Genomic DNA, 26,001 nt, shown 5'->3' on the forward strand with positions numbered 1-26,001 from the left:
GGGTAACTGTGAATCGTAGGTCTTGTTTCTGGCCAAACTGTTGCTCTGCAGATAGAATGGTGGTTGAGTAGTTAAAGATGGTATGATAAGGACAGGAAATGGGCTTACGTTCTGAGTGAAGCATTCTGGTGATAGCTCCGATTCACTTCCTGTTGCTCTGTGGATTTTTTCCAAAGATAGTACACAGAACAGCACAGGAGCAGGCCTGTGCCAAACACGATGACAAATTAACTAAGTCTCTTCTGCCTGCACATGACCCCTATCCATCCACTCCCTGCGTATCCGTGTGTCTAACTAAAAGCTTATTCAGTGCCAATGTATATCTGCTTCCACAACTCCCCTGGCAGCTTGTTCCAGGCAGTTCCCTGAAACTTCTCCCCTCTCACAATAAATGCGTTTCATTCCTACCCTGAGACAAGGATTCTGACTGTTTTCTCTATCTATGCCTTTATGATTTTACAACCTTCCATCAGGTTCCGAAGAAAGTGACCCAGTAAGCCTCTTGTGCACCCTTTCCAAAGCCTCCGTCTCTTTCCTGTAATGGGGCAACCAGGATCGGATACAGGAGACAACGATGTTTTTGAAATAATCTCAGCCACATTTCGTCTTAGGAACTCCTTCACTGGCCCCGAAAACGGCGGTGTTGGTAGTTCACCCCAGAGTATATCAGAGAGATTTGGCACATACATCTGATTGTCAGTTGGCATTAAACCGTGAATAGTTTGACAAATAAACTCTTCTCGGGCTTCTGGCTGGGTACAGGTATCAATTATAACCGAGAAGCCAGAGAAGACCTTATTCGTCAAATACGCTGGGAAAGCACTAGATTCTTTTTCATGAATAGTTTGATTAGGGGCCATCAACAGTGTGCTAAGACAGGGACAGTCCTTCATAGCTGCTCATATGCAACAATTCAGATCGTACACCATTTGATTTGAAGGTGGATTGTCTTTTCTTTATATCCCAGGGTCTAAACCAGTAGTCACCAACCTTTTTAAGCCCAAGATCCCCTACCTCAACCTTAGTAAAAGGCAAGATCGACCCCAGATCGATTAGTTACACGCACGCGCAGAAAAGACCGGAAGTAAAACCCCGCAACCCAGAAGTAGAAATAATGTATAAACACCAGGGGTACCCACCCTTTTTTGCACTGTGGACCGGTTCAATATTGACAATATTCTTGCGGACCGGCCGACAGGGGTGAGGAGGGGTGGTGTTAAACACAACCGGAATACAGCAATAATCGAAGCAGGTTCTTTATGTCCAGTCTATTCCGCAATTTAGTTTTCGCAGCTCTCGGCTGCTGTCCGGCTTGCTCACGCTTTTTTCCGCTCACAAAACTGAACGGGTTTGTCTTTAAGTGCAGGGTGCTTGGACTCAGGGTACCGAAGCAGTTTTGAGTGCTTCATTGCCTCATTAGACAGCCTCTAGGCCCGAACTCCATCCGCCAGCCGCCTTGGCCAGGTGTGGCTGGTCATGGGTAGGGTGAGAGGACACAGTAAGGGCTGGAGGTCCCTGTGTCGGGGCCGCGGTGGTCGCAGTCTGGAGAGAGTGACCGACCGAGCGAGGAGTGCGACAGGATGCGTGCCCGCGCTCCTTGTGGGATCTATCGTCCAACAAGAGTTTGCTTCAGTAGATCGCAGCGAGGTAGCTGCTCTGCTACTTACAAAACCCTGAGCCTGAATTAGATCATCTGCAAATATTTTAGCGCCGGGTTCCCCACAAACATTCGGTGTGCTAAAGGCTGTCAGCGCTCCAGGCCAGTAGCAACGGCAATTCTTGCCAGCTGCCTGAGGCGGCTGGTTACCCGAGGCCAACCAGTGATCCCTGGCACGAGGGTATCACTGCGTTTAGGCGACTGATGACCTCGCGTGGGTTCAAGTTCAACAGTGGGCGTGGCGGAATGAGGAAAGGTGCAGCTGACTCATATCGTTTCCTCGTGGCCCAGTGGTTAGGAACCACTGAGTTACACTGTGTAGTGCGGGGGAGCTACACGCATGCACACTGGGCAGAAAGAACGGAACAAAAACCCCGCAACCCGGAAACAATCTCTCAACAGTATTTGTGTATTTATTTTTCTTTTTTTTTCGTGATCTACTGGGAAAGTCTCAAAGGTCGACCAGTTGATCGCGATCGACGGGTTGGCGACCAGTAGTCTAAACCATGATTCTCCCTACCCAAGGATGAAGGGAATCTCGCCCCACCAGTCTGGGCTGGATATTAATTAGGCTGCAGACTTGGAAAATCATAGTTCCCATTATTCACATTGCCCTAATTTGACTTGTAAAGTACCAGCACACCATCACACAGGCTTGTTCACAGTGGAGGCCCATTTGACCCTTAGAGTCAGAACCAGTTCTGCAAGGAATGATCCAGCCACTCCCCCTTTCCCATTTCCATCGCTCTGCAAGTTATTTTTGAAGTGCTTTTCCAGTTTCTTTCTGAAAGCTGTGTTTGAATCTATCTCCTCTAACTTAACAGCCATCCCCACAGTCTGACACTGTGTCATAACCCCAGCTACTTGTTGTATGTGAACACAGTAAACCAATCTAAACAAACACTGCAGGAAAATTTGATGCTTGGAGAGAATTTTATTCATGTTAATTTACGGGATGCCAACATAACTGGCAGGTCCAGCATTTGTTGCCCATTTCAGATGCTGTCAGGTTAATTGCCCTAGTGTATAGGTGAGCAGTGGAGTCTGAGGGCAGTCGATGGGAATGATTGATGGTCAACACAAGCTCAGTGGGCTGAAGGGACTTTTTTGTGCTGTATCTCTCTGTGACTGTATGATATGTAGGCCTCTGTTAGGCCATGGATAGACCATGGATTTGCGCCTTGGAAAGTTTCCAGGACGTAAGCCTGGGTAGGGTTTTTTTTAATGGAAGACCAGCAGTTGCCCAAGCTGCAAGTCTCCCCTCTCCATGCCACCGAGGTTGTCCAAGGGAAGGGCATTAGGACCCATACAGCTTGGCACCAGTGTCGTCGCAGAGCAAGGTGTGATTAAGTGCCTTGCTCAAGGATACACATGCAGCCTCAGCCAAGGCTCGAACTAGCAACCTTCAGATCACTTAACGCCTTAACCACTTGGCCACGCACCAACACTAACTGTATAATAACAGGACTGCGGAACTAAGGATAGATGCAGAATGTCTTGTATGGCCTCGGACTGGGAGCCAGTGATGATCACTGAGCACATGATAGGTGGGTGGATGGAACAGTACAGGTTGGGAGGGAGCCAACAGGCATTTGAACGGTGCAGGTTTACAGAGTGTACAGGTGGATGGAATGTGACAGGTTGCGAGGGAGCCGACAGGCATTTGAACGGTGCGGGTTTACAGAGTGGAGAGGTGCATGGAATGTTACAGGTTGGGAGGGAGCCGACAGGCATTTGAACGGTGCGGGTTTACAGAGTGGAGAGGTGGATGGAACAGTACAGGTTGGGAGGGAGCCGACAGGCATTTGAACGGTGCGGGTTTACAGAGTGGAGAGGTGGATGGAACAGTACACGTTGGGAGGGAGCCAACAGGCATTTGAACGGTGTGGGTTTACAGAGTGGAGAGGTGGATGGAATGTTACAGGTTGGGAGGGAGCCGACAGGCATTTGAACGGTGCGGGTTTACAGAGTGGAGAGGTGCATGGAATGTTACAGGTTGGGAGGGAGCCAACAGGCATTTGAACGGTGTGGGTTTACAGAGTGGAGAGGTGGATGGAATGTTACAGGTTGGGAGGGAGCCGACAGGCATTTGAACGGTGCGGGTTTACAGAGTGGAGAGGTGCATGGAATGTTACAGGTTGGGAGGGAGCCGACAGGCATTTGAACGGTGCGGGTTTACAGAGTGGAGAGGTGGATGGAATGTTACAGGTTGGGAGGGAGCCGACAGGCATTTGAACGGTGCGGGTTTACAGAGTGGAGAGGTGGATGGAATGTTACAGGTTGGGAGGGAGCCGACAGGCATTTGAACGGTGCGGGTTTACAGAGTGGAGAGGTGGATGGAACAGTACAGGTTGGGAGGGAGCCGACAGGCATTTGAACGGTGTGGGTTTACAGAGTGGAGAGGTGGATGGAACAGTACAGGTTGGGAGGGAGCCGACAGGCATTTGAACGGTGTGGGTTTACAGAGTGGAGAGGCGGATGGAACAGTACAGGTTGGGAGGGAGCTGACAGGCATTTGAACGGTGTGGGTTTACAGAGTGGAGAGGTGCATGGAATGTTACAGGTTGGGAGGGAGCCGACAGGCATTTGAACGGTGTGGGTAGAGGGTGATCATCCAGTGAGGACAATCGTGCAGAGATAAATGTGTTGGTAAGGTACTCAGCAGCAGTAATGTTAACGAGATTGGCTTTATTCGTCACATATACATTGAAATGCGGCACTGTTTGTGTCAATTCACCAACACAACTCCGAGGATGAGTTGGAGGGCAGCCCACAATTGGCACCAACGTAGCGTGCCACAAGTTACGAACACTAACCCAAATGCCTTTGCACCCGGAGGAAACCCATGCAATCACAGGGTGGAGGTATAAACTCCTGACAGATAGTGGCAGGAATTGAGCCCCCATCAGTGATCTAATGCAATGCATTGTGCTAAGGTGTCACCTAGCTGCAAGAGCACAGTATAAGGAGGTTCACCTGTATCCTAAGTGTGGCAGGATGGAAGCAAAACTCCTCGAGTCATTTAAAAACAGTTAATTAGGGATGATGGAGCCAGCTCAATTTGATGAACTATAATAGGCATCAAGATTGCTGTTGGCTGTATCATATGTGAAAATAGCTTGAAGTTAGGCATGTGTTCAAATGCCCTGGCAATCTGTTGATTTACAGTGCCGTGAAATAAGATCGGTCCGCTCTGAAGTAGAACTGGGGTTGTTGTTCTGTGAAGTTGGGAAAAGCTTTGTAATGTGTGGTTCCATTAGGAATCTGAGCACTTTGAATTCAAGTCACGCTTTTATTTCCGTTTGAATCTGACCCTAGACTTGGGGGCGTTATAGCGGAGTTTCAGCCTCGCTTGTGAGTTGAGCAACAGCTGGAATGAAGGGCTATTATTTTTAACTTCTCGGTGACTTAATCGCGCAGACAGGAAATTCTCTTTTTTTTTGAAATGCTGGTTTTGTGCTGAGGCTTCCTTTAGAAAGCTAAGCATGTGCCCCGTCAAGTGTCTGATAAAGCAGAGCTGCTGAACATTGCTCGAATCCTGGTCAGAACGGATTCTGGTCGTTGAGGACCTCTGGCTCGGCTGGAATGTGGGAGGTTGGACAAAAGAGGCTTTGTTTGCTGTGAAATAAAGTGCTGGATTCCAAGCCACTGCACAGATTTCAAGCTGCAGCTGGGCCTCCAGAGATTGCTTCTGCACTCCGACAGTGTCAAACCGCGCACCAATGCGATCAAGTCATCTTAACTCTTCTAATGCCAGAGTTTTCTGAAAGATGCTGCGACTAATCCAACTTCCAATATGTGGTGCATTGTCTGATCTTATGTAACAGGTTAAAATACTGTATCAGTTGTGGAAGAGCTCACTACTGTTGAGGAGGAGGGCAGCCTGCTGGTTCTCGTGTTTTGCAGCCGTCAGTAAATTCTGTGTGAGGGGAAGAAACTCTAAACACGGTCTCTGAAGCTTTTTATTAAACGCTGAATGAAGCAAGGTTATTTTCCTCAGAATGTTGTTTTGAGTGGTCAAATTTTATCTCCTTCGGTCTCGTATTTCGTTCCATGCGGAGGACCTTAGAACTGAGAATCACTGGTTTAAAAACAAGTGGTTGTTCACATGCAACTGGTTATACAGGAAAGTTGTGAATCTTTGGGACTATGTCCCTCAATGGATGCAAAATGGGTCTTTGAGTATTTTTCAGATGGATCTAAATAGATCCTTGATAAGTGGAGGGGGTGTGGTCATGAAAAGTGACTGGAGGTAGATGGGATTGTGAATCATATCAGCTGTCCTGTCATTGAACAGTGGAGCTAAGTTGCTGACTCCTCCTCCCAAGTCATGTATAGTCTCCCACATTTGCCCTTTTCCAGTTTTTGCTATTCTCCCCTGTAGACTGTCTTTATGCAGAGTTTTTGACCCTTTTAATCCAAGTTTTCCTCTTTAATTATTACACTCATTCTTTTGAACGTTATTGACTATCTTCTGCTTTGAACATAGTTTCACGGTAGACATTGTACACTTTGTTAGAGTAGGAAAGAGAAATCCCATTTATACAGTGCCTTTGACAAGTGTTCCACAGCTATTGAAATACTGGTGAATTATAGTCATTGTTGAAGGGATGCCCATCACTCTTCTATTACTCAGTGATTGGTAGGAATTAGTTGGCACAGAAAACGTGAATTAGATGCTTGAAAGGTCAAGCCATCGGGTCTTTCCATCATCCAGCTAATGAGAGAATTCTGAGTTTGTACTAACTCTCACTCATCAATACTCTGTCTTTACACCTCGGCTGATGTTTCCTCAATTTACTACTTTCACCTTTGGGTGTTGATCTCTTCTGGATCTCCCTATCTTGTGCAACACCCTAATCCCTGGTACACATCCTGCTGTCTTCACCCAACCTCTGTGGTGATGCCTTCTGCCAATCTTACCTAGAGTTTGGCAAGTCCTTTCTTAACCCCTGGTGTGTTCTACCTTCTTGCCTTTCTTCAGAGCCTTCTCTGACCAGTCGTTCCAGCTTTGGTTTGTTGCCTTTGTCTCACCTTGAGATGTCTGTCCATTTTGGAGGTACTATATAAATGAACGCTCTCGGTGAGGCCTGGACACTGCTGCTAGTTGTCGCAAGGGGTAAGTGACTGTGCCCTCGTCAATCTGATGCCTATCTGACTCTTGGCACTTCCAGCTGAGGGGGAATTGCGGTGTAATGGGTGTGTGCCCGCTGTGTGTTGGCAGGGACAGTGTTGTTTCCTGGTGGGTTGTACTGTTGTGGCCCTTGTGGATATTGACTTTTTGACCGGGCTTGGATCGCACCTGCACATTGGGTCGCTTGAAGACCTTCGCTGCCTCCAAGAATAGGTCAACAGTTGGCTTGTGCGTTGACACCAGGCCAATTATCTGAGGTAGTGTCAGTATTTTGATTGCCAGTCTAGGTGATAAATTTGCTGGCATGTTGATGAATGTGGGAGCTGTCACTAAGGGCACTACTGAAGCACATAGAATTGTAGAGTGCTACATTGCAGAGAAAGGCCATTCAGCCTGTCAAGTCCATGCTACCCCTCTCAAAAGGCAATTCATTTACTCCCACTGCCTTGTTCATTCCAAACACCCCTGTATTTTTTTGTTTTTACCTCATAGAAGTATTTAACCAACTTCCTTTCCAAGGCTGTGGTTTAATCTGCACCACTACTTTATCTGGCAGTGCACCCCAAATTGTAGTTATTCTTGTGTAAAAGAACTGCTCACTGTTCTGATTCTTCTGCCATTCAATTAAATCTCTCTGGTAATCGATTTCTCTTTATCTGAACCTAGGCTTCACGGACCCTTGAGCTCATGATTGTGTTCCATGGCATTTAAAAAAAAGTTTGAGGACCCCTTGATCTAAAGCTTCATGATTTTAACTGAACTATCAAATCTTTAGTTTTCTCTTTTGCATGGAAAATTATACCAGCTGAACCGGTTCGTCCACTTAACAGGAGCCTTTCTAACAAGCCACAGCTGTACGCATGCCAAAGCCTTCAGGTGCTACTTAAAGTTTTGTGCCAATAAACTTTGCTTGAATTTCTTAAAGCTTGCCTCTGTGACCAAGCATTCAGTCATCTGTCTTAGCATCTGCTGAGAAGTGCTGTGGTGAACTTGGTTTGTTTATTGCCAGCCAGCATCCTCAGATTGTCCTTGATAAGGAAGCAGTAAAGGGCAGTTGCTGGTTAATTCTAGAAACACACAGAGCTTGCACTTCCTTTAATGCTGATTGGGCTGTCAAACAAAATTTAATGCCAAGTGATGCAAGCGCTTGTAAAGCTGGATCTCCAAAACTGTGGTCAAAGAATTTTCAAGGAATAAAATTGGCTGAAAAGAGTGAGGGAGAGGTATAGGGAGGAGATTTCAGAGGTTAGAGTCCAAACAGATAAAGGGTTATAGGGCAAAAGGCCATATATGGAGGAGCATAGTGACCCTAGAGGGTCTTGGGACTGGAGGAAGATACAGAGGGAAGAGCAGTGCCATGGGAGAATTCAGACAAAGAGGGGAGGAGTTGAGATAAAGGCAGCAGGCCAGTCTGCAAATGCTTCAAATCAGTGCCAAGTCCTCTGAACTCGCCAGCACTCATTTTGGGATTTTGACAATGTAAAACTCCTTTATTAAGGGTCAGTCCGGCCCTTAAGCTGAGAGAGGTTCTTGGTGATTATATCAGGATGGGTCCAGCAAAACCCCTGGGCCGGCAGGAACGAGAGCCATAAAGATTCTGAAGTCGGGCGCGGGGCTGACGACTGTATTTGGCTGTTACGGGAGTGGGAGGGATTAGATTTTGGCCATTGTCCCAGTTCTTGGCAAAACATGCTGTTAGAAATTGCACAGTGGGATGAGGTTGCCTCGAAAGCAAGAAATGACTGTCTGAAAGAGCCCGATTGTGAGGGCAAACTGTGTAATGCGGGAAAGGCTCTGCTTTATAACGAATACTTATGATGCTGTGTCAGGAGGGAAGTGCTCTTGGGAAAAGAGAGGAGAGTGAGAGAGAAAGAGGGGGAGGGAGAGAGACAGCTGCTTTCTTACTGCTTGTGAGTTTTCCTTGCTGGCCTCTACATATCCCCGTGTGGAGACGTCATAGCTCAAGAATAGTTCAGTGTGTTTTCCTGCGCTTGTTGCGGAGACAGACTCGGTTCTTTCTGTGTTGGAGCTGGCCTTTCAAGTCTCCATGCTGGGGTGGCACAGGCTGGAGATTTCTGTCTGCCAGGCAGACGCTGCAGGCTCCCGTGTGGAAGGATCAACTCCCGCTGTCGCTGTCCTGCTAACTCCAGGAATGTGAGCCTTCCAACACATGCCAATGAGTGTAAGTTTTTATTTATAAATCTGAGCGCTTGTCGCTCTGCTGTGCCAGTTGTCAGGACAGCTGTGACAACATTTGCCGGCGGAGAGCGTTAGCTGGGCTGGTGTGCGCTGTCCCGGGGGTTCCTCAGCCCCTCGTTACCGGAGGTACTCGCTTTCCCCGCGAGAAGCAATGGCTGACTGTTGCGAAGCAGACCTCGAGCTCCCCGAGTGTCACTGTGACATTACCAGGCAGGTCCTTGCTGCTTCTCTCTCCTTGCTGTCTGCTGTTGCATGCTTGGCTCTGGAGTTCCCCTGTGTCTCTACCTGGCCGGCGCAAGTTGCATTCTCCAAGTTGTTGCTGCTCTTTGTTGTTGGATTTCCCCCTTTTGCAAAAGGGAGGGCATGTTCTCTACGAAAGTTCGTTGCACGGTCTGTTCCTTTCTCTGAGAGTAGCACAAAGGGGCAATGAACGGCCAGTAAATCTTCACAGACTAACTGTCAGTTGATGTGGAATTCAGTTTGCGGATTCTCTCTGCTAGGATTAGGGAATTGTATAACAGGCAAGAATATCGCATCTAAACAGGCTCCTTGATGTTTAATTTCCATTCGTACCTAATTAACTGGGACAGCCGTTTAAAATCTGTAAGAACATAAGAGGTAGGGCAGGAGTAGGTCGTTCATCTGTCAAGCCTCAATAGTTTATGCCTGAGCTTAAACTTTGCTTCACTGTGCTAATCCCACATTCCCTTAATGTGTAAAAAAAATCTGTCCAAAATACTGATTTATTGGTGCAGTCTTTTCACTTCTCCGAGGCATGCCCCAGATTTTGCTTGCTCCCGTCTATTTAGCCACACCCCCTCTCTCTTGTTTCTTATCCCTGTGGCTCTGTTACCTCTTCTTTCTCTGTCCCTCCCCATCACCTTCACCTTCCTCAGTCTGGTTCCCCCATTTCCTTCCTTTACTCCATTGTTTAATATCCCCTCCTGTCAAATTACGTCTTCTTCAGCTCTCTGCCTCTTCCAACCCATCAACTCCCAGCTTTCTCCTGCCTTCCCCGTTCCTACCTGGAATCACCTATCATTTGCCCGCTCGTACCCCTGCTGCTCTCCTGGCTCTTCCTTTCCAGTCCTGACGAAGGGTCTCAGCTGTTTATTTTCCTCCATACCTGCTGCTTGACCCACTGAGTTCCTCCGGTGTTTTGTGTTGCTCAGGATTTCCAGCTACTGCAGTCTCTGTTGTGTTTCCTTCCGTTCGACCTTTCACTGTACCCTCCACCTCAAAGGTGCCCTGGCCTGAGGGCAGCTTGTCATCTGGGGCCCTGGTGAAAGACAGGACTGAGGACAAACTGGAGTGGATGAATTTGGTGTCAGTTGAAGTTTATTTGTTAGTTTATTTATATTTATTTAGAGATGTAGCTCAAAATAGGCACTTTGAGCCTGTCATCCCACCCAACTCTGATTTAACCCTAACCTGATCACGGGACAGTTACAATGACCAGTTAACCTACCCGGTTGGTCTTTGGGCTGTGGGAGGAAACTGGAGTACCCAGGGCAAACTCTCACACTCCAAGGGTAGGTCGTACAGAAACTTCCTACGGCGGACGCTGGTATTGAATTCCGAACTCCGTGCCAAACTGTAATAGAGTCACAACTGTGGCAGCCCAGGCGAATGAAAAGCTATTGAAAGAGAAAGAAAGATCAGGGTTAGGAATGGGGCTGGGGGTGGGAAGGATAGAAAATGTCAAGTGTTTTAAAATCTCCAGTCTGAAAGCATAGATCTTCCAATGTTTATCATGGAGTTGATTGACAGATACAGTATATCAATCATTTACTTGTTAGGGTACCAGCTCTGCTGCTCATTACCAGGTTAACTTTCAATAGGCAACTGATGCATTTATTTAACTTTGTGAAAGTCACTGGAGGTTAAGGGCAAGCTGTTGCTTGGTGAAGTTACAGAGAATGGCACACTTCATCTCTGACTTGTGAAGGCAGATATGGTACAGCGCTTCTTTTCCGTACTGCAGCCTCTTGGACGGCTGACCTACTGACGCGTTAACAATGTAATGTATCATTCACGCATCTTGTGGCAAAGTTTTGAAGGAAGAAATTTTGAGGAACAGACCAGGATGTTCTGGACTTGGACAAATGCAAAACTTAGTTAAAGTTTGTTCTGACCTACACTGTGAACTTTAATAAACGATAGATGCTTAAAATGAAGTCGGACACTTGCGGCGACAAGCAAGCAAGGACTCTTATTGGCCAGGCAGCATCTATGGAAAAGAGTAAACAATTGACATTTTGGGTTGAGGCCCTTCATCAGGATTTCCAGCATCTGCAGAGTTCCTGGTGTTTGGGAAGGATCTGATGAAACTCACTGGAGCTATCAAGGTTTTACGCCAGAGACTTACCTAGCAGACTCGTAAATCTTAAACTCCATCTCCAACTTCTGCCACTCCACTCCCTTCTGTGCTCTGTTTTAATTTGATAGTGTTACGGCTCTGTTAGTTACTATTATTGCACACGGTGTGTATTCACGTTTTCTCCATCAAGCCAGCCGACTCTCTGTCGCTGTTTCACTGTTTCACTACCCAATCTAAAAGGAACTTGGGGAAAGCCTCTTTATTCCAGGTGTGGCTAGACTGCAGAGTTTGCAGCCACAAGGAAAGCCAAGGAAGAAAGGTGACCAAAGCCAGTGTGGTAAGGTGGGATCAAGTCTTGTGTGGAGCTCATGCAACAGGCTGCAGTGCTTGGGCTGAACAGCCTGTCTTTGTGTTAAATTTAGACATAAGTATGTCTAAACAACTTTAAAAGGTCTTAATTAATCAACAGCTTCAGTGAGCCCACTTGTAATTAAACCTCGCCATACGCCATTTGAAGCAGTTGGATTGTAGTTGAAAAAGCCTGTGTCTGTTAGCTGATATTGTTGAGAACGCTGAACACTGAATGTGAGGTGGTGCGTTTTGGTGTGCTATTGGTAGCAGAATTAATCCATGCAGCTCAGTTTTATTCCGAGTGGTTTTGGCTCTGCTGAATTAAGAGTAACCAGCTTAAGATCAAAAGAAAACTTGCACCTCTGCACCGACTTTTCCATCTTCACAAATGTTACAAGACAGAGTAGTTTGGACAGAGATTTTCTGCAGTGCAATGCAGCCAAGATATCAGAAACAACACTCTAGTAATGACCGGATAGTCTGTATTAGTGATGGCGAATGATGAATAAATGTTAGCCAGGCCTCGTTGCTCCTTGAAATAGTGCCTTGTCTTCTTTTACACTCACTCAGCACTACATTCACTTAAACGTCTTATTCACAAGGCAACATCGACGAGAAATGTCAGCTAAGTTCTGTGCCCATGTCTCTGGAGCAAGATTTGAATCCACAGCCTCGTCACTTCAGAAGGAAGGATAACTTACGCAGAGTTATAGCTTGAGGATTCTGAAATTGTTAGGTGACTTCAACAAAAGATCTGCAGAGTGAGGTTTAAAAAAAACCAACCCCAAGCAGTAGGTTGCACTCCTGAATGATTTCATCGGGGATGTCTGTCAGTTAGTGTTCTGAATATGCAGGAAAATACATAGGTATTCCTTTAAGACCATAAGACATAGGAGTAGAATTAGGCTGTTCAGCCCATCGATTCTGCTCTGCCATTCCATCATGGCTGATCCCAGATCCCACTCAACCCCACCATATCCTCTGATGCCCTGACTGATCAGGAAGTTATCAACTTCCGCCTTAAATATACGCACAGACTTGGCCTCCGCTGCAGTCCGTGGTAGGGCATTCCACAGGTTTACATCTGTCAGGCTCAAAAAATTCCTCCTCACCTCTGTTCCAAAGAGTCGCCCCTCAATTTTGAAGCCGTGCCCTCGAGTTCTGGATACCCCCAACCATAGGAGACATCCCCTCCACATCCACCCCATCTAGTCCTTTCAACATTCAGTAGGTTAAGGTTGTCTTTAATAAGACAACTTTTTGTATTGTGTCCAGAGTAAAACTTTTGCTGTAAGTTTTGAAATCTTTCAGTTTGATGGAAGCAGTCCATACCAGGTATAATAAAATTGGACCATTGACACAAAATAGGGAAATAATATGAAGTTTGTAATTGAAGTACGTTGCTTTCAGAGCTGGTGATTGCATCAGCAGCAATAAAATTGTGAACAAGTTATGAATAATTTGTAATCTTTATGATTTTAAAGGCCAGAATTCTGAGATAGTAAATGTAGAATGGCCTGACCATCCCAGGTCACTCAGACCTGTAGAATCTTGCCGCACGGTATGAGGCTGTTCAGCCCATAATGCCTGAGCTGTGCCAGCAGAGCGACTGGAAGCCGTTCCTCACTGTTTCCACGGAGTTCATCACTGATCTTCCCTTCAGACCGAGAGGATTTGAAGCGGAACCAGCTGTGGCTGTTAATAAATAAAACACTTTCTTACAATCCCAATATTTAGTTTTAACTAAAATTAGTTGGGATCAGATTTGTAGTTTTAAGTTGCATGACCAGTGAGCTAAAAGTTAATTCAACATACTGGGATTAAAATGAGAATTCAGATTACTTGAGCTGATTGTTTTATGATAGAATGAAAACCAGATATTTTTGTTATGTGCATGAATCGCTTGCTCCTCTTTTTTTCTCTCTCCTTCCTTTTCTTCCCTCTGTTCCCCCTCTCCTCTCCTTCTCCCCCCTCTCTTCTTGCCCCCCACCCTGCTCCTCCCTCTGCTTTCCTTCAATGATTTGACCAGTCAACTTGAATTCAGTACTCTACAAATCTAAGCTAAAGGAGAAGCAATTAGTTGTGACCAAGCTCCTTTGGTTAATTTTCCATATCTTTAATAATGTTTGTTCTTTCCTGGGGGACTTGGAAGTCTTTGTGCTGCGTTCTGCTCACTATAATAAGGATGCCTTTTAATTAGGGCCCATGCTCTGTGATGTAGGCCTTGGCTGTTTGTCATAATTTTCTGTGACTCTTGGTTTGACTTTGAACTTTTATAGACTGTTGTTAAAGAGTCTACATAATATGCAAAAAATACCGAGCTACAGCAGCTTGCAAGGCTGTGAATTGTTGATCTGGTGATTAGACAGGATGGCTTCTGCACTTCCACCAGCTCCAGTTCTCTGTCTCCTTCCGACTTGCAACGTGAAACTGAACCAGGAGAGTCAGCAGACTGTTTGAGCTCAGATTGTTACAGCTTTGTTTGATCGCACCCTCGGTCAAAGGCGTTCTCCGGCTAATGTGACCCGAAGCAGTGTTTCACATTGGCAGTGGGTCTTAACGGGAGTATTTGGTGATGGTGTTACTGAGTGCCCAGGTTTCCCAGCGGCACTCTACAGTGTGATTAGAGTGGTTCCCAGTAATTCTACCAATTTTCTGTGGTGCACTGCTCCCATTTTTCAGATGGATTTACTTATCGCCAAAAGACCAAGATCACATGTCTGAACGACTGGCGTCCTGTCGCACTCACCTCAATAATAAGCAAATGCTTTGAGAGTCTGGTCAAGGACTGCATCTGTAGCATGCTACCACCCACACTGGACTCCATACAGTTCACCCACCAACACAACTGATCGACAGATGAAGCAATAGCCACTGCTCTACATACCTTCCCTACACATCTGGAGAAGAAGGATGCTTATGCGAGAATGCTGTTCTTGGACTACAGTTCAGCATTCAACACCATAATTCCATCCAGGCTCAACAAGAAGCTCAGAGACCTCAGCCTTCACCCTGCCTTGTGAATCAGAATCAGGTTTATTAACACCGACATGTGATGTGAAATTTGTTAATTTAGCAGCAGCAGCAGTTCAATGCAATATATAATCTAGCAGAGAGAAAAAAATAATAAAATAAAAACATAAATAAACGAGTAAATCAGTTATGCATATTGAATAGATTTAAAAAGTGCAAAAACAGAAATACTGTACATTAACAAAGTGAGGTAGTGACCAAAGCTTCAATGTGCATTTAGGAATCGGATGGCAGAGGGGAAGAAGCTGTTCCTGAATCACTGAGTGTGTGTCTTCAGGCTTCTGTATCTCCCTACCTGATGGTAACAGTGAGAAAAGGGCATGTTCTGGGAGCTGGAGGTCCTTAATAATGGACGCTGCCTTTCTGAGACGCCGCTCCCTAAAGATGTTCTGGGTACTTTGTAAGCTAGTACCCAAGATGGAGCTGACTAGATTTACAACCTTCTGCAGCTTCTTTCAGTCCTGTGCAGTAGCCCCTCCATACCAGACTGATGCAGCCTGTCAGAATGCTCTCCACAGTACAACTATAGAATCAGCTGGATCCTGGACTTCCTGTCAGATCGCCGGCAGGTGGCAAAAGTGAACTCTCTCACCTCTGCCCCTCTGATCCTCAACACAGGCGCCCCTCAGGACTGTCCTAAGCCCCCTCCCTTACTCTCTGTATACCCATGACTGTGTCGCCACCCACAGCTCCAATCTGCTAATTAAATTTGCTGATGATACTACATTGATTGGCCTAATCTCAAATAATAACGAGGCAGCCTACAGAGAAGAAGTCATCACCCTGACACAGTGGGGCCAAGAAAACAACCTCTCCCTCAATGTCGCAAAAACAAAGAAGCTGGTTGTGGATTACAGGAGGAATGGAGACAGGCTAACCCCTATTGACATCAATGGATCTGGGGTTGAGAGGGTGAACAACTTCAAGTTCCTCGGTATACACATCACCGAGGATCTCACGTGGTCTGTACATACTGGCTATGTGGTGAAAAAGGCACAATAGTGCCTCTTTCACCTGAGACAGTTGAAGAAGTTTGGAGCAGGCCCCCAAATCCTAAGAACTTTCTACAGGAGCACAATTGAGAGCATCCTGACTGGCTGTATCACTGCCTGGTATGGGAACTGTACTTCCCTCAGTCGCAGGATTCTGCAGAGAGTGATGTGCCCAGCACATCTGTAGATGTGAACTCCCCACTATTCAGGACATTTACAAAGACAGGTGTGTTTTTTTTTTAAAAAAGGGCCCAGAGGATCACTGGGGACCTGAGTCACTCCAACCACAAACTGTTCCAGCTGCTACCATCTGGGAAACGGTACCGCAGCATAAAAGCCAGGACAGCTTCTTCCATCAGGCCATCAGACTGATTAATTCATGCTGACACCATTGTATTTCTATGTTATATTGACTGTCCTGTTGTACATACTATTTAATATAAATTACTATAAATTACACATTTAGACAGAGACATAACGTAAAGATTTTTACTCCTCGTATATGATGTAAGTAATAAAATCAATTCAGTTCATTTTGGGAGGAAAGACACTGAGTCGATTGTTCATCTAGTAAGAAAGCATTCAGCATCAAAACTATTGTTGGATTGGTCTAGCAACACACAAAATGCCGAAGGAACTCAGCAGGCCAGGCAGCATCTAGGAAAAGAGTACAGTCAGCGTTTCGGGCTGAGACCCTTCGACTGTTTGAAACCCTTGGATTGGTCTCACCTTCTGGCATATCAGTACGAGGGAGAGGGCAAGGATGCCATTCGGTCATTGCTAATTTGTTGCACTATAGTCCTCTACACCTCTACTACCCAAGTTCCACCCCTCTGCTCAAAAGCTCCAGTTCGCCCACAGGATCCCAGTTTTTTGGGAGAAAACGTTCCAGATTTCCATTATTTATCACACTGTTGAAAAACCCAGTTTAAGGATTGGATTGATAAAGACTGGGAAATTATTGCTCCACCTACCTTATTGAATTGTTAATTCATTCTAAGCACCTGAATCAAGTTACCCCTTAAAACTTTCAAACTCCAGTGAACTCGAGCTGAGTGCATGCCTGTTATTTATTCGATTCATGTGCTCCATTCCAGGGTGCAGTTTTCCTGAGGTGAACATCTCTGCCCCTCTTTACTGTTTCAGGGTGAAGAAGCTGAAGGAGACATTGGTGGCCGTGCAGCAGCTGGACAAGAACATGAGTACTTTACGATCGTGGCTTGCCCAAATCGAGACTGAGCTGTCAAGACCAATCGTCTACGAGTCGTGTGATTCTCATGAAATTCAGCAGAAGCTCTCGGAGCAGCAGGTAAATAGATATCCATCGGTGCAGGACACGCGCGGATCTAGAAGTGGGGGCCGAGTTAGGTGGTTGTAGGTTCACATGCCACTGGGGCTGGAGCCACAACAGGCAGACTGAAGGGGTGCTGACATTTCAGTCCGGAGTGGTTAAATGGAGGCCCATCTTAAGTGTGTAGACCATGCTGCGACTTGAGGAAAGCTGTGCAGGTTAATCCTGGCGTCTTTGTCAATACTTATCCCTCATCAACAGACCATTAACACATTGCAGTTGTCAAATGCTGATGTACATAATTTGGATGCCAAATTTCTGACACAACGAGTAATTAATCTGTGAAGTTAATTGACTGTGGGTGTTTTAGGGTATTGAGGTTTTCTGCTCGTCTCTCACTCTTTTGTGAACACTGAAATAGATGCAGGAGCCGATTATTCTGTTTCTTTTTGCTACTGACTGATGATGATGAATCTTTTCTCTCAGTGACACTTTCCTGAACTAACCTATCCAAAAATCTACTGACCTGTGTCTTGGGTATACAGAACCACCAAGCCTCCTTAGATAAAGAGTTCCAAGGATTCACTGCACACGAGATTTAAAATAAAACTGTTCTTTTCATTTCTGTCCTGAATGACTAATACTCGTGTTTTGAGATTGTGTCTACTGATTCTGGAACCACAGCCGAGGTGCGATCTACTGCACGTCTACCCGGCCAAGCCCCATCACAGTTTTCTATATTTCAATGAGGTCACTTCTCATCCTGTTAAATTCAAAATGGCGTAGGTCCAAATAAAAAGGTAAGATGCTGGAAAGCTCAGCAGATCAAATGGCCTGTGGGACGAGAAATAGATATTATTTCCAGTCATCAGAATTTGATCGGTTCTTACCTGTTCTGGTTGTACAGTCAAGTTTTAACTTCCTGTTTCTATTCCAATGGATAGCACCTGATCTGCTGAACGTTTACAGCACTTCCTGTTACATTTCCGGCGTTCGCTGTTTTTTAATTTCAAGAGTATAGGCCCAGTCAGTTTGCTCACTTCTCGTGAGCCAAACCTTTCCCCGTTTCTGGAATCCATCTGATGAACCTTCCCAACATTTGCTGTGTCACATGTATGTCCTTCCTTTGTTAGATAGACCAGACCTAACATAGTATTCCTTGTACAGTCTGACCAGAACGTGAGAGGACTTCTCTTGCAATGCAGGCCAACCCACTTCTTTCCTTTCTTACTGGTGAGAGGGCACTTGACCAAAAACATGCCAGAGCCTGAAGGGTCCTGATAAGCTGGAAATGGAGAGAATCCAGAACTAGAGATAACAGGAATAGCCAATATAAGATGGCAACGAGATGAAATTTTTTGAGTGAGGAACTTCAGATCTCTTTCCCTCAAAGAGCAGTGGAAGCAGCTTTGAATATTTTTAAAGCAAAGGTAGATCTCTACTCAAGGTTGTCTGTGGAGAGTAAGAATTTCAGGTTGTAGATCATTTACATTCTCTGATATTAAATGGAACCATTGAGAAGTGGGTGAAAGGTTCCTACGGGTAGGCAGAAAGACAGAGTTGAGGTTATAATCAGATTGGCCATGATATCACTAAATGGTAGAGTAGGTTTGAAGGCCAAGTGATCTACTCACATACCCCTTCCTCTGTCATATTGTACCTCCAGATGTCTCCAAGCCTCCACCTGTATTTTACTTTTCCTGCCCATGTCTTTTACTGAAATCATAGATTTCCCAGTTTGGCTTCCTTCTATTTTGGGTGCCTTTTACCTAATACTCTCTCACATACCATCTTTGAATACTGGTGATAGGCAAAATTGGACCAATGTTCCTGGTGATTTGTATTGCCTAAAAAGGGACATTTGTTACTTCTTAAATTCTTTTTCATTAAATGTTAGCCATTGCTTACTTACCATCATCACTGTTAGCATGGAATCTGCATCTTTTTTGCAGAACTATGTGCCGTTTGCCATTTCTTATACAGTGGATTCCAATAAATTGGGACACATCGGGACCAGTACTTTTTGGCCCAATTAAGTGGCTGTCCCAATTAGCCAAAGTTTTAAGGAAATAGTTAAAAAGGGGAAAAAAAGACAAACTACCATCTAACTAAGTAATAAATTACGTATTTAAATGAAATACTGAAGAAAGTAGAACATTACCAGCAATACTACAGTACTATAAAACTGTTTATTTACTGATGGAGGAATTCATCAGTGACATGTTCTTTTTCATTGACTGTAATTGAACAAAATCAGTGCTGACACCTGGTGGAGATAATGGGCTGCCTTCATACAATGGTTTCAACAAATTCATCTTCTAAATCTTCCTTTTGATTGTAACATTCAAGATTATTGTCGATACATTCAAGTTCTTCATAGGTCCTAACTTGTTGAAGTAGTGCAGTCATTTCATTTTCATTCCCAGTCATCCCTGGCGTCTGTCTACAAGCCTGAGTGTTTGAAACTGCAGTGAGCAAAACAGTTTTGAATTGTCGTACCGCTTATTTATCACCAAATGTCAGTAACTAAAGTCTCTGCTTTTGAATACAAACTCGTGCAACTGATGTTATTTAAAACTGTTGGCTGTAAACATGATGTAACGGCCACACACGTGCACACAATTGACGCTAGTTAGAAACTCTTCAGCAACTGTCTCCTGTCCCAATTAAGAAGCATCATGTCCCAAATAAGCTAAGGAAATTGCAGCTATTTTGTTGATTAGTTTTTGTTCTTTAAGAATTGTCTCAAGTAAGTGGCTGCCCCGATTAACTAATGGCCCAATTAACCGGAATTCACGGTATTTAGATGGTTCAGACTGAAATCAATGGCTTTCATTTTTTATCAAAAATCCTACCATTTAATGATCACTGTTCATAAAAGGCCACATTACTTAGATCATTAATCCCTAATAATCCTCTCACTGCAACCCTCACGTTGCCGCTGTCCCGTCACTCACCCCACCGTTCTATTTCACTTCTCTGCCCCTCTGATCGTTGCGCTCAACGGTGCCTGTACTTGCAGGAGCTGCAGCGAGACATTGAGAAGCACAGCACGGGTGTGGCCTCTGTTCTCAATCTCTGCGAGGTTCTGCTGCACGACTGCGATGCCTGCGCCACGGAGACAGAGTGTGACTCAATTCAGCAGGCTACGCGCAACCTGGACCGCAGGTGGAGGAACATCTGCGCCATGTCCATGGAACGAAGGCTCAAGTAAGGGTTCCAGTGCATGTCTATCTTTGTCAAAGGCATACGTGGACGGGGGATAAATGCTGTGAAAGTTAGCCCTTGCTTCCTGCCACTGATTTGAATGAGAGATGGATGACCGACAGCAGAAGAGCTTTAGCATTCTCGATGCACAAAGTTGACTCCATCCCAAACATCTGCCCCCTTATCCTCTCTGTAACTAGTTATTTACTTACTCTTCCACAATACCCTTTCTCAGTCCATCTTCCCACACTGTCCATTATTCCATTCAGCATCCCTCTGTGATCTGGATCTTACACTGATCACTGCTAACCCTGTGCCAAATCACACTGACTCAAGCCAGACCCCGTTATCACTGACACGTGATGTGATAGGTGTTATTTTGCCGCACCACCACAGTGCAAAAGCATAAAAATCGATAAATTAGGAAAATGAATCCTGCAAAGCAAAAGGAATAGAGAGGTAGTGTTCGTGGATCATTTAGAACAGGGGTAGGCAACCTGAAGCACAAATGACTTTCTAGTATGCGTTATTCATTAATTTGAGGCAAAACACAACTAGATGTATTTAAATGGATAATTCCCATATTTCAAGTTTTTCATGGCATTTATCTGGCCCACCGTCCGCTCATTAATACGTGATCCGGCCCACGGAGGCAAAAAGGTTGCCCACCCCTGGTTTAGAAATCTGATGGTAGATGGGAAGAAGCTGAGCCATTGCAGTGTGGGTCTTCGGGCTCCTACATCTGCTCCCTGATGAATAACCCGCCCTGAGCTTGCTGACCTTTATTAGTAGCTGTTCCGGAAACCCCATCACATATAAAACTCTCATCTCGGTTCTTAATCCCTTCAAATCACGATAGTGTCCCTCTATCTCGAGGTACTGCATGCCAAATCCTGAGCATCAGTGGCTGCACTTCAGGTGTCTCACAACAGGGCTCTGGAATTTCACTAACACGATATTCTGCAGATGCAGTAGGTTCCAGAGCAACTGGTTCGGCAGAAGGCAGATGGGCTGAAAGGCCTGTTTCTGTGCTGTAGTCTTCTAAGACTGTAAGACCACAGAATGCTGGGGGAATTCAGCTGGTGAGGCAGCATCTGTGGAGGGGAATGAACAGCCAACGTTTCAGGCTGAGACACTTCATCAGATTGCATTTGGTGTTGAGGCCATGGTGGGTAGGTGCTCCGCACTCCCCGGTGCTGGCATGGGGTTGGAAGAGGATGTTGCATGTAGTCAGAGACCAGAGTTTCTGATCTGCCATGGGAATGCTGTAAGGCTGTAGGTTTATGACCTCCATTGTTCACCCCTCGCCTGGGCTTGTACTTGGGCAGGGTAACCTGATTCCTTCCACTCAGTGTACGTGGTCATCCTGTGCACAGAGAGGTTTGAGGCCAGATGGACTAGATCAGAGGAATTCTGCAGGAGATTCAGAGAAGGTAGCTTGGGACTTTGGCAGCTCCGACAAGCAGCTGTGGGTATGTGCTGTCTGTACCAGCGGCTTCCCACGTCCCGGGAAGTGCTTTGCTGGACCCAGTCAATGACTGTGATGTAATAGCCATCACTTTCTTTGAATTGCTTCGGGTTTGCTCGGCCAGCAAGGCTCTGGCTTTTATGCCATTCCTAGCCTTTCGCTTGCCGTGAAGCAGTCAGCAGGTCAGGCTGCAGCTGAGGGAAGAAAATGTGATGGAGTTGTGCAGCGTGGTAACAGGTCTGTGCTCATCAAGGCACCTTCCTGAGCTAGTCCCTTTTACCCGCATTTGGTGTAGATACCTCTAAGCCTTACCAGTCCATGAAACTCCAAATACTTTTTAACCTTTGTATCTGCACCCACCTCAGCCACATCCACTGGCAGCTCTTTCCACATAACCACCGTCCTCTGTGCAGAAAAACTTGCCCCTCATGTTCCCTATAAATCATTTATTCTCACACTTAAACCTATGCCTTCATCGGAACGTTGACCCAACATGTAGCTCTGCTTCTCTTCCCACCAATGCTGCCTGACGTAGTGAGTCTTTCAGGTGTTCCCTGATTTTGTTTGAGATGTCTCACCTTTGGTCATCTTATCTAATGAACATAACCAAGTACCGTTCCATCTTTTCCCCCCTTCAGGATTGAAGAGACCTGGAGGTTGTGGCAGAAGTTCCTCGACGATTATTCTCGCTTCGAAGATTGGCTCGAAACCTCAGAGCGTACAGCAGCCATGCCAAATTCCTCGGAGGTTCTGTACACAGTGGCCAAAGAGGAGCTCAAGAAATTCGAGGTGCTGTAGTGAGGGGTGGTAGGGCAGTATGGTTTGGAAGCCCAGCAGTTTAGACTATCTCTGCCTACCGCCTAGAGCTACTGCTGCTTCTACAGAACTACGCTGTGTGCAGCTGTGTTGCAAACCTTTAACTGGGATTAGGCAGCACATGGTGGTTTCCTCAGGGCAGATTTGATTGAAATTGCGTTCACATTGAGTCTCGTGGAACTTCCTATTGACCTTGAAGAAGGCTCCCTGCAAACATCTGCTGATTTCTTCTGTGACTGAGTTAGTTCTCAGGGTTCCTGGCACCCAGTATCAGTGATGTCATCCAATAGCCAGTCAGATTAGAGGGTTCCGCATTACACAGTCATTTTTAATTAACTTAGATCATTACATAGAATGCTAAATAAAGACCAGAGTGTACACATTTGTAGCCAACATTTCAACTGTTTTGTTTTCCTAACAAAAAAGTCCTTTAGATCCTTTGAAAAATGTATACAAGGAAAATTACAATGTGTACTTATTATTTTCAGCCCAAGTAATTCACCGAGTTGAAAACATGGCCTGAAACGCCATATCTAGATTTCATGCGATATCCAGGAAATTTTCCAGCCGGGCTTCTTCATACGTCACATAAATTTCACCTCATTTTCATCGATTCCTTTGCAAAAGACTCCCAAACAGAAGGGCAGCCTATGTCAACAGATGTATCTGTCACAGCAGCCCTTTCATTTCTGTGTTAAAATACCGGTGCTCAGAAATCTCAACATTACTGCCTGTTTCACAGAATTAATTTTGATTATTACCTTTTGATGCTACTGAAAAATAACGACGGACACATTAAAAATATCTTTCAGCCTGAAGCATTTTATTTTGTCTTTGCTGTTAGAATGCGAAACGTCTCCATTGTTAATGGCAACTTCCTGTGTCACGGGGGTCACTTTGTGGTCGCACTCTGCTCCAGAGCAGCTGCTATAATGTTTTGCCTCTAGGAGGAATGGACGTTTATAGTCCGTTTATGTATGGACGATATCACTGTAAACCTGATGAGCAGTGACAAATGAAGTCTGCCCACTATGGCCCTATTATTCCCCTTTAATTCCCTTTCATTGGAACTCTTTTTCAATATTTTTATTAATTTTCACATAGAAGAATACAGATTACATGAGGATATATATTATGAATCAAAAAAAAGATAGAATAGTACCAAATACATTATATTTAAATCACACTTGCAATCGCAGTACCCTATATTCATAATCAAACACATCTTAGAGTCACAGAGCACTGCAGCGCAGAAATGCCCTTCGGCCCTTCTAATCTGTGCCAAGCTATTATTGCATTGGACCAACCCAGAGGATAAATGTTAAAATGGTGGTTTCCAGGAGCCTAGAAGTGTCAAGACATGGATATTGTTTGGGATGGAGGAGGCTACAGAGCCATGGATGGATTTGAGGATGAGGTTATTAGAGGATCTGCTGGACTGTGAGTGGATGCTGTTCAGTGAAAATGTTTAGAACAAGCAGCTGAAGCTGAGCTAGAAACTCCCATAATTCCTGTAAGTAATATTGTAATGCTAAGGTGATAGCTTTAATACAGGGAAAGCAAAAGTTCTAACTTTGTAAGCAGTTATACTTTGGTTTAAACAGGTGATCCGACGGTTAACTAGCACAATTCCATTTCACAAAATGATCTTTTTAAAAAAAATAGCAGATATAACGTGCGCGTTTCCAGAACGTGAATTGGATACAACATAGTTGATGCATTAGGGAGCACTATTTGTATTAATCAAGTTGCTTTAGTTAAAATGTGATGGAAAACCTATTTAAAACTTTGCTTTAAAGTCAACTGCAACCTCTTCTGATGTAATGCTAGGTTTCCTAAGAGCTTACCTATCTGATAATAGCAGATCTCCCTGTTCAAATAACTGAGTGTTTGCATTTGTTCTGAAGCATAATTGGGGTTCCTGTTCCTCCTTCTCAGGCGTTCCAGCGTCAGGTCCACGAGAGCCTAACCCAGCTTGAGTTGATCAACAAACAATACCGTCGCTTAGCTCGTGAAAACCGCACTGACTCTGGCTGCAGACTCAAACAGATGGTGCATGAGGGCAACCAGCGATGGGACAACCTACAGCGGAGGGTCACAGCAATCCTCAGGAGGTTAAAAGTAAGGCTTCACTACTGGGGAGCCATGGTGATTTTTCTGATAGAGGTTCAGCCTTTGTCTCTACGTTGATATTTAGTGCATTGGGTATCAATGCAACTTGATGCGTTCAGTGTAACAAAACCTCTCAGGGCTCTTATAGAGTTGTAGTGCACAAAAACGGGCCTGCTGTCCCAAGTTCTCCATGCCATCCAAAGTGCCCATTTTGCAGGACATTTTTCTGTCCTGAATTGAGGTCCATGATATACAAAAGTCCTGGTCAAAGGGGGAGACTTGAAGAAGCATTTCAAAGGAGGAAAGTGAGATTTTGGCATCTTCTGGTATTTCGGGTAGCTGAGGACGTGGCCAGCAGAGGAGAGATGTCTGAAATGACCCAAGTGTAAACCCTTGGAATGGTGTTCGGGAAAGATGAGGTTACAGAGCTAGGAAGGATTGAGGCCATAGAGGAATTGGGACTGTGAAGTCGAGAATATTAAAATGAAGGCATTGATAGACTGAGTTCAGTGGCACCATAGAGAGGTAAGCCAAGTCAGCTAAGCTTAAGTTATTCAGAAAAAAATCAAAAGGGTCCTCAAAATCAAATTGGAAACAACTTCTAATGAAGTTATTGACCTGAATCATTATTTCTGTTTCTCTTTTCACGGATGCTGCCTGACCAGCTGAGTGCTTTTGACATTTTGGATTTCTGGCGTCTGCAATTTTTCCCCTCTCCTAATACAGACGGCAACTAGGAAGGAGTGTTCTTAGGATTGAGCTGGGGTATGGTTCCGGAGCAAAACGGGTTTGCTCTGCATCTCAGTAACTCCAGTATTAAACATGCCTCGAGTTGATTCAATTAGTAAAAGCACTGCAGGCACTGGAAATCTGAAAGCAAGAAGCGAAGATGCTATAAGTACCCAAAACATCAGGAAGCAGCAATGGGTGGAGAAGGAGACTTAAAAGTTTTTGGCCAGTGATGACTTGAATCCTGAAAAGGGGACACATACCTTGTTGAGAAGGATGAGGGGTGGAGATAACAAAAAGGAAAGGTCTGTGATAGGTTAGAGGGTTAAAGACAAGTGGGGCTGTGAAAGAGGATGACAAGAAACAAAAGTGTTTGGTTCATATTGACTGATAATGAGTAGATAAAATATCAGTATTTCTATTTGAATTTTATTCGCTGACTGACTTTCTTTAAAGTTATTTGAGGGCCTATCTGCAGTGTAAAACTTTGGTGCAACTTGTATTGCTCACCTATAGCCAGCGGCAGCAGCGTTATAAACATTTCTCAGCACTTCTCAGACTTGCCCAATGCAATGACACCCAAATAAAAACCAAAAAGTTGCAGATGCTGGAAATCTGAAATAGAAGCAGAAAATGTTGCAGATGGTCAGGCAGCAGCTTTGGAAAGAGAAACAGAGATGATGTTTTAGGCT

At 45.0% G+C, this 26,001-nt stretch overlaps 1 protein-coding gene across 1 annotated transcript in view; it reads left to right on the forward strand.

The window, feature by feature from the left end:
- Nucleotides 1-26,001, forward strand: part of LOC140730671 (nesprin-1-like) — a 626,730-nt gene that overhangs the window by 556,290 nt on the left and 44,439 nt on the right. Inside the window, 4 exon segments of the mRNA XM_073051428.1 lie at nt 16,833-16,995; nt 20,000-20,187; nt 22,291-22,441; nt 24,407-24,589. Of these exon segments, the coding sequence (XP_072907529.1) occupies nt 16,833-16,995; nt 20,000-20,187; nt 22,291-22,441; nt 24,407-24,589 (685 nt within the window).

This window comes from Hemitrygon akajei, chromosome 7 (genome assembly GCF_048418815.1).
Source record: "Hemitrygon akajei chromosome 7, sHemAka1.3, whole genome shotgun sequence".
NCBI classification, from domain to species: domain Eukaryota; kingdom Metazoa; phylum Chordata; class Chondrichthyes; order Myliobatiformes; family Dasyatidae; genus Hemitrygon; species Hemitrygon akajei.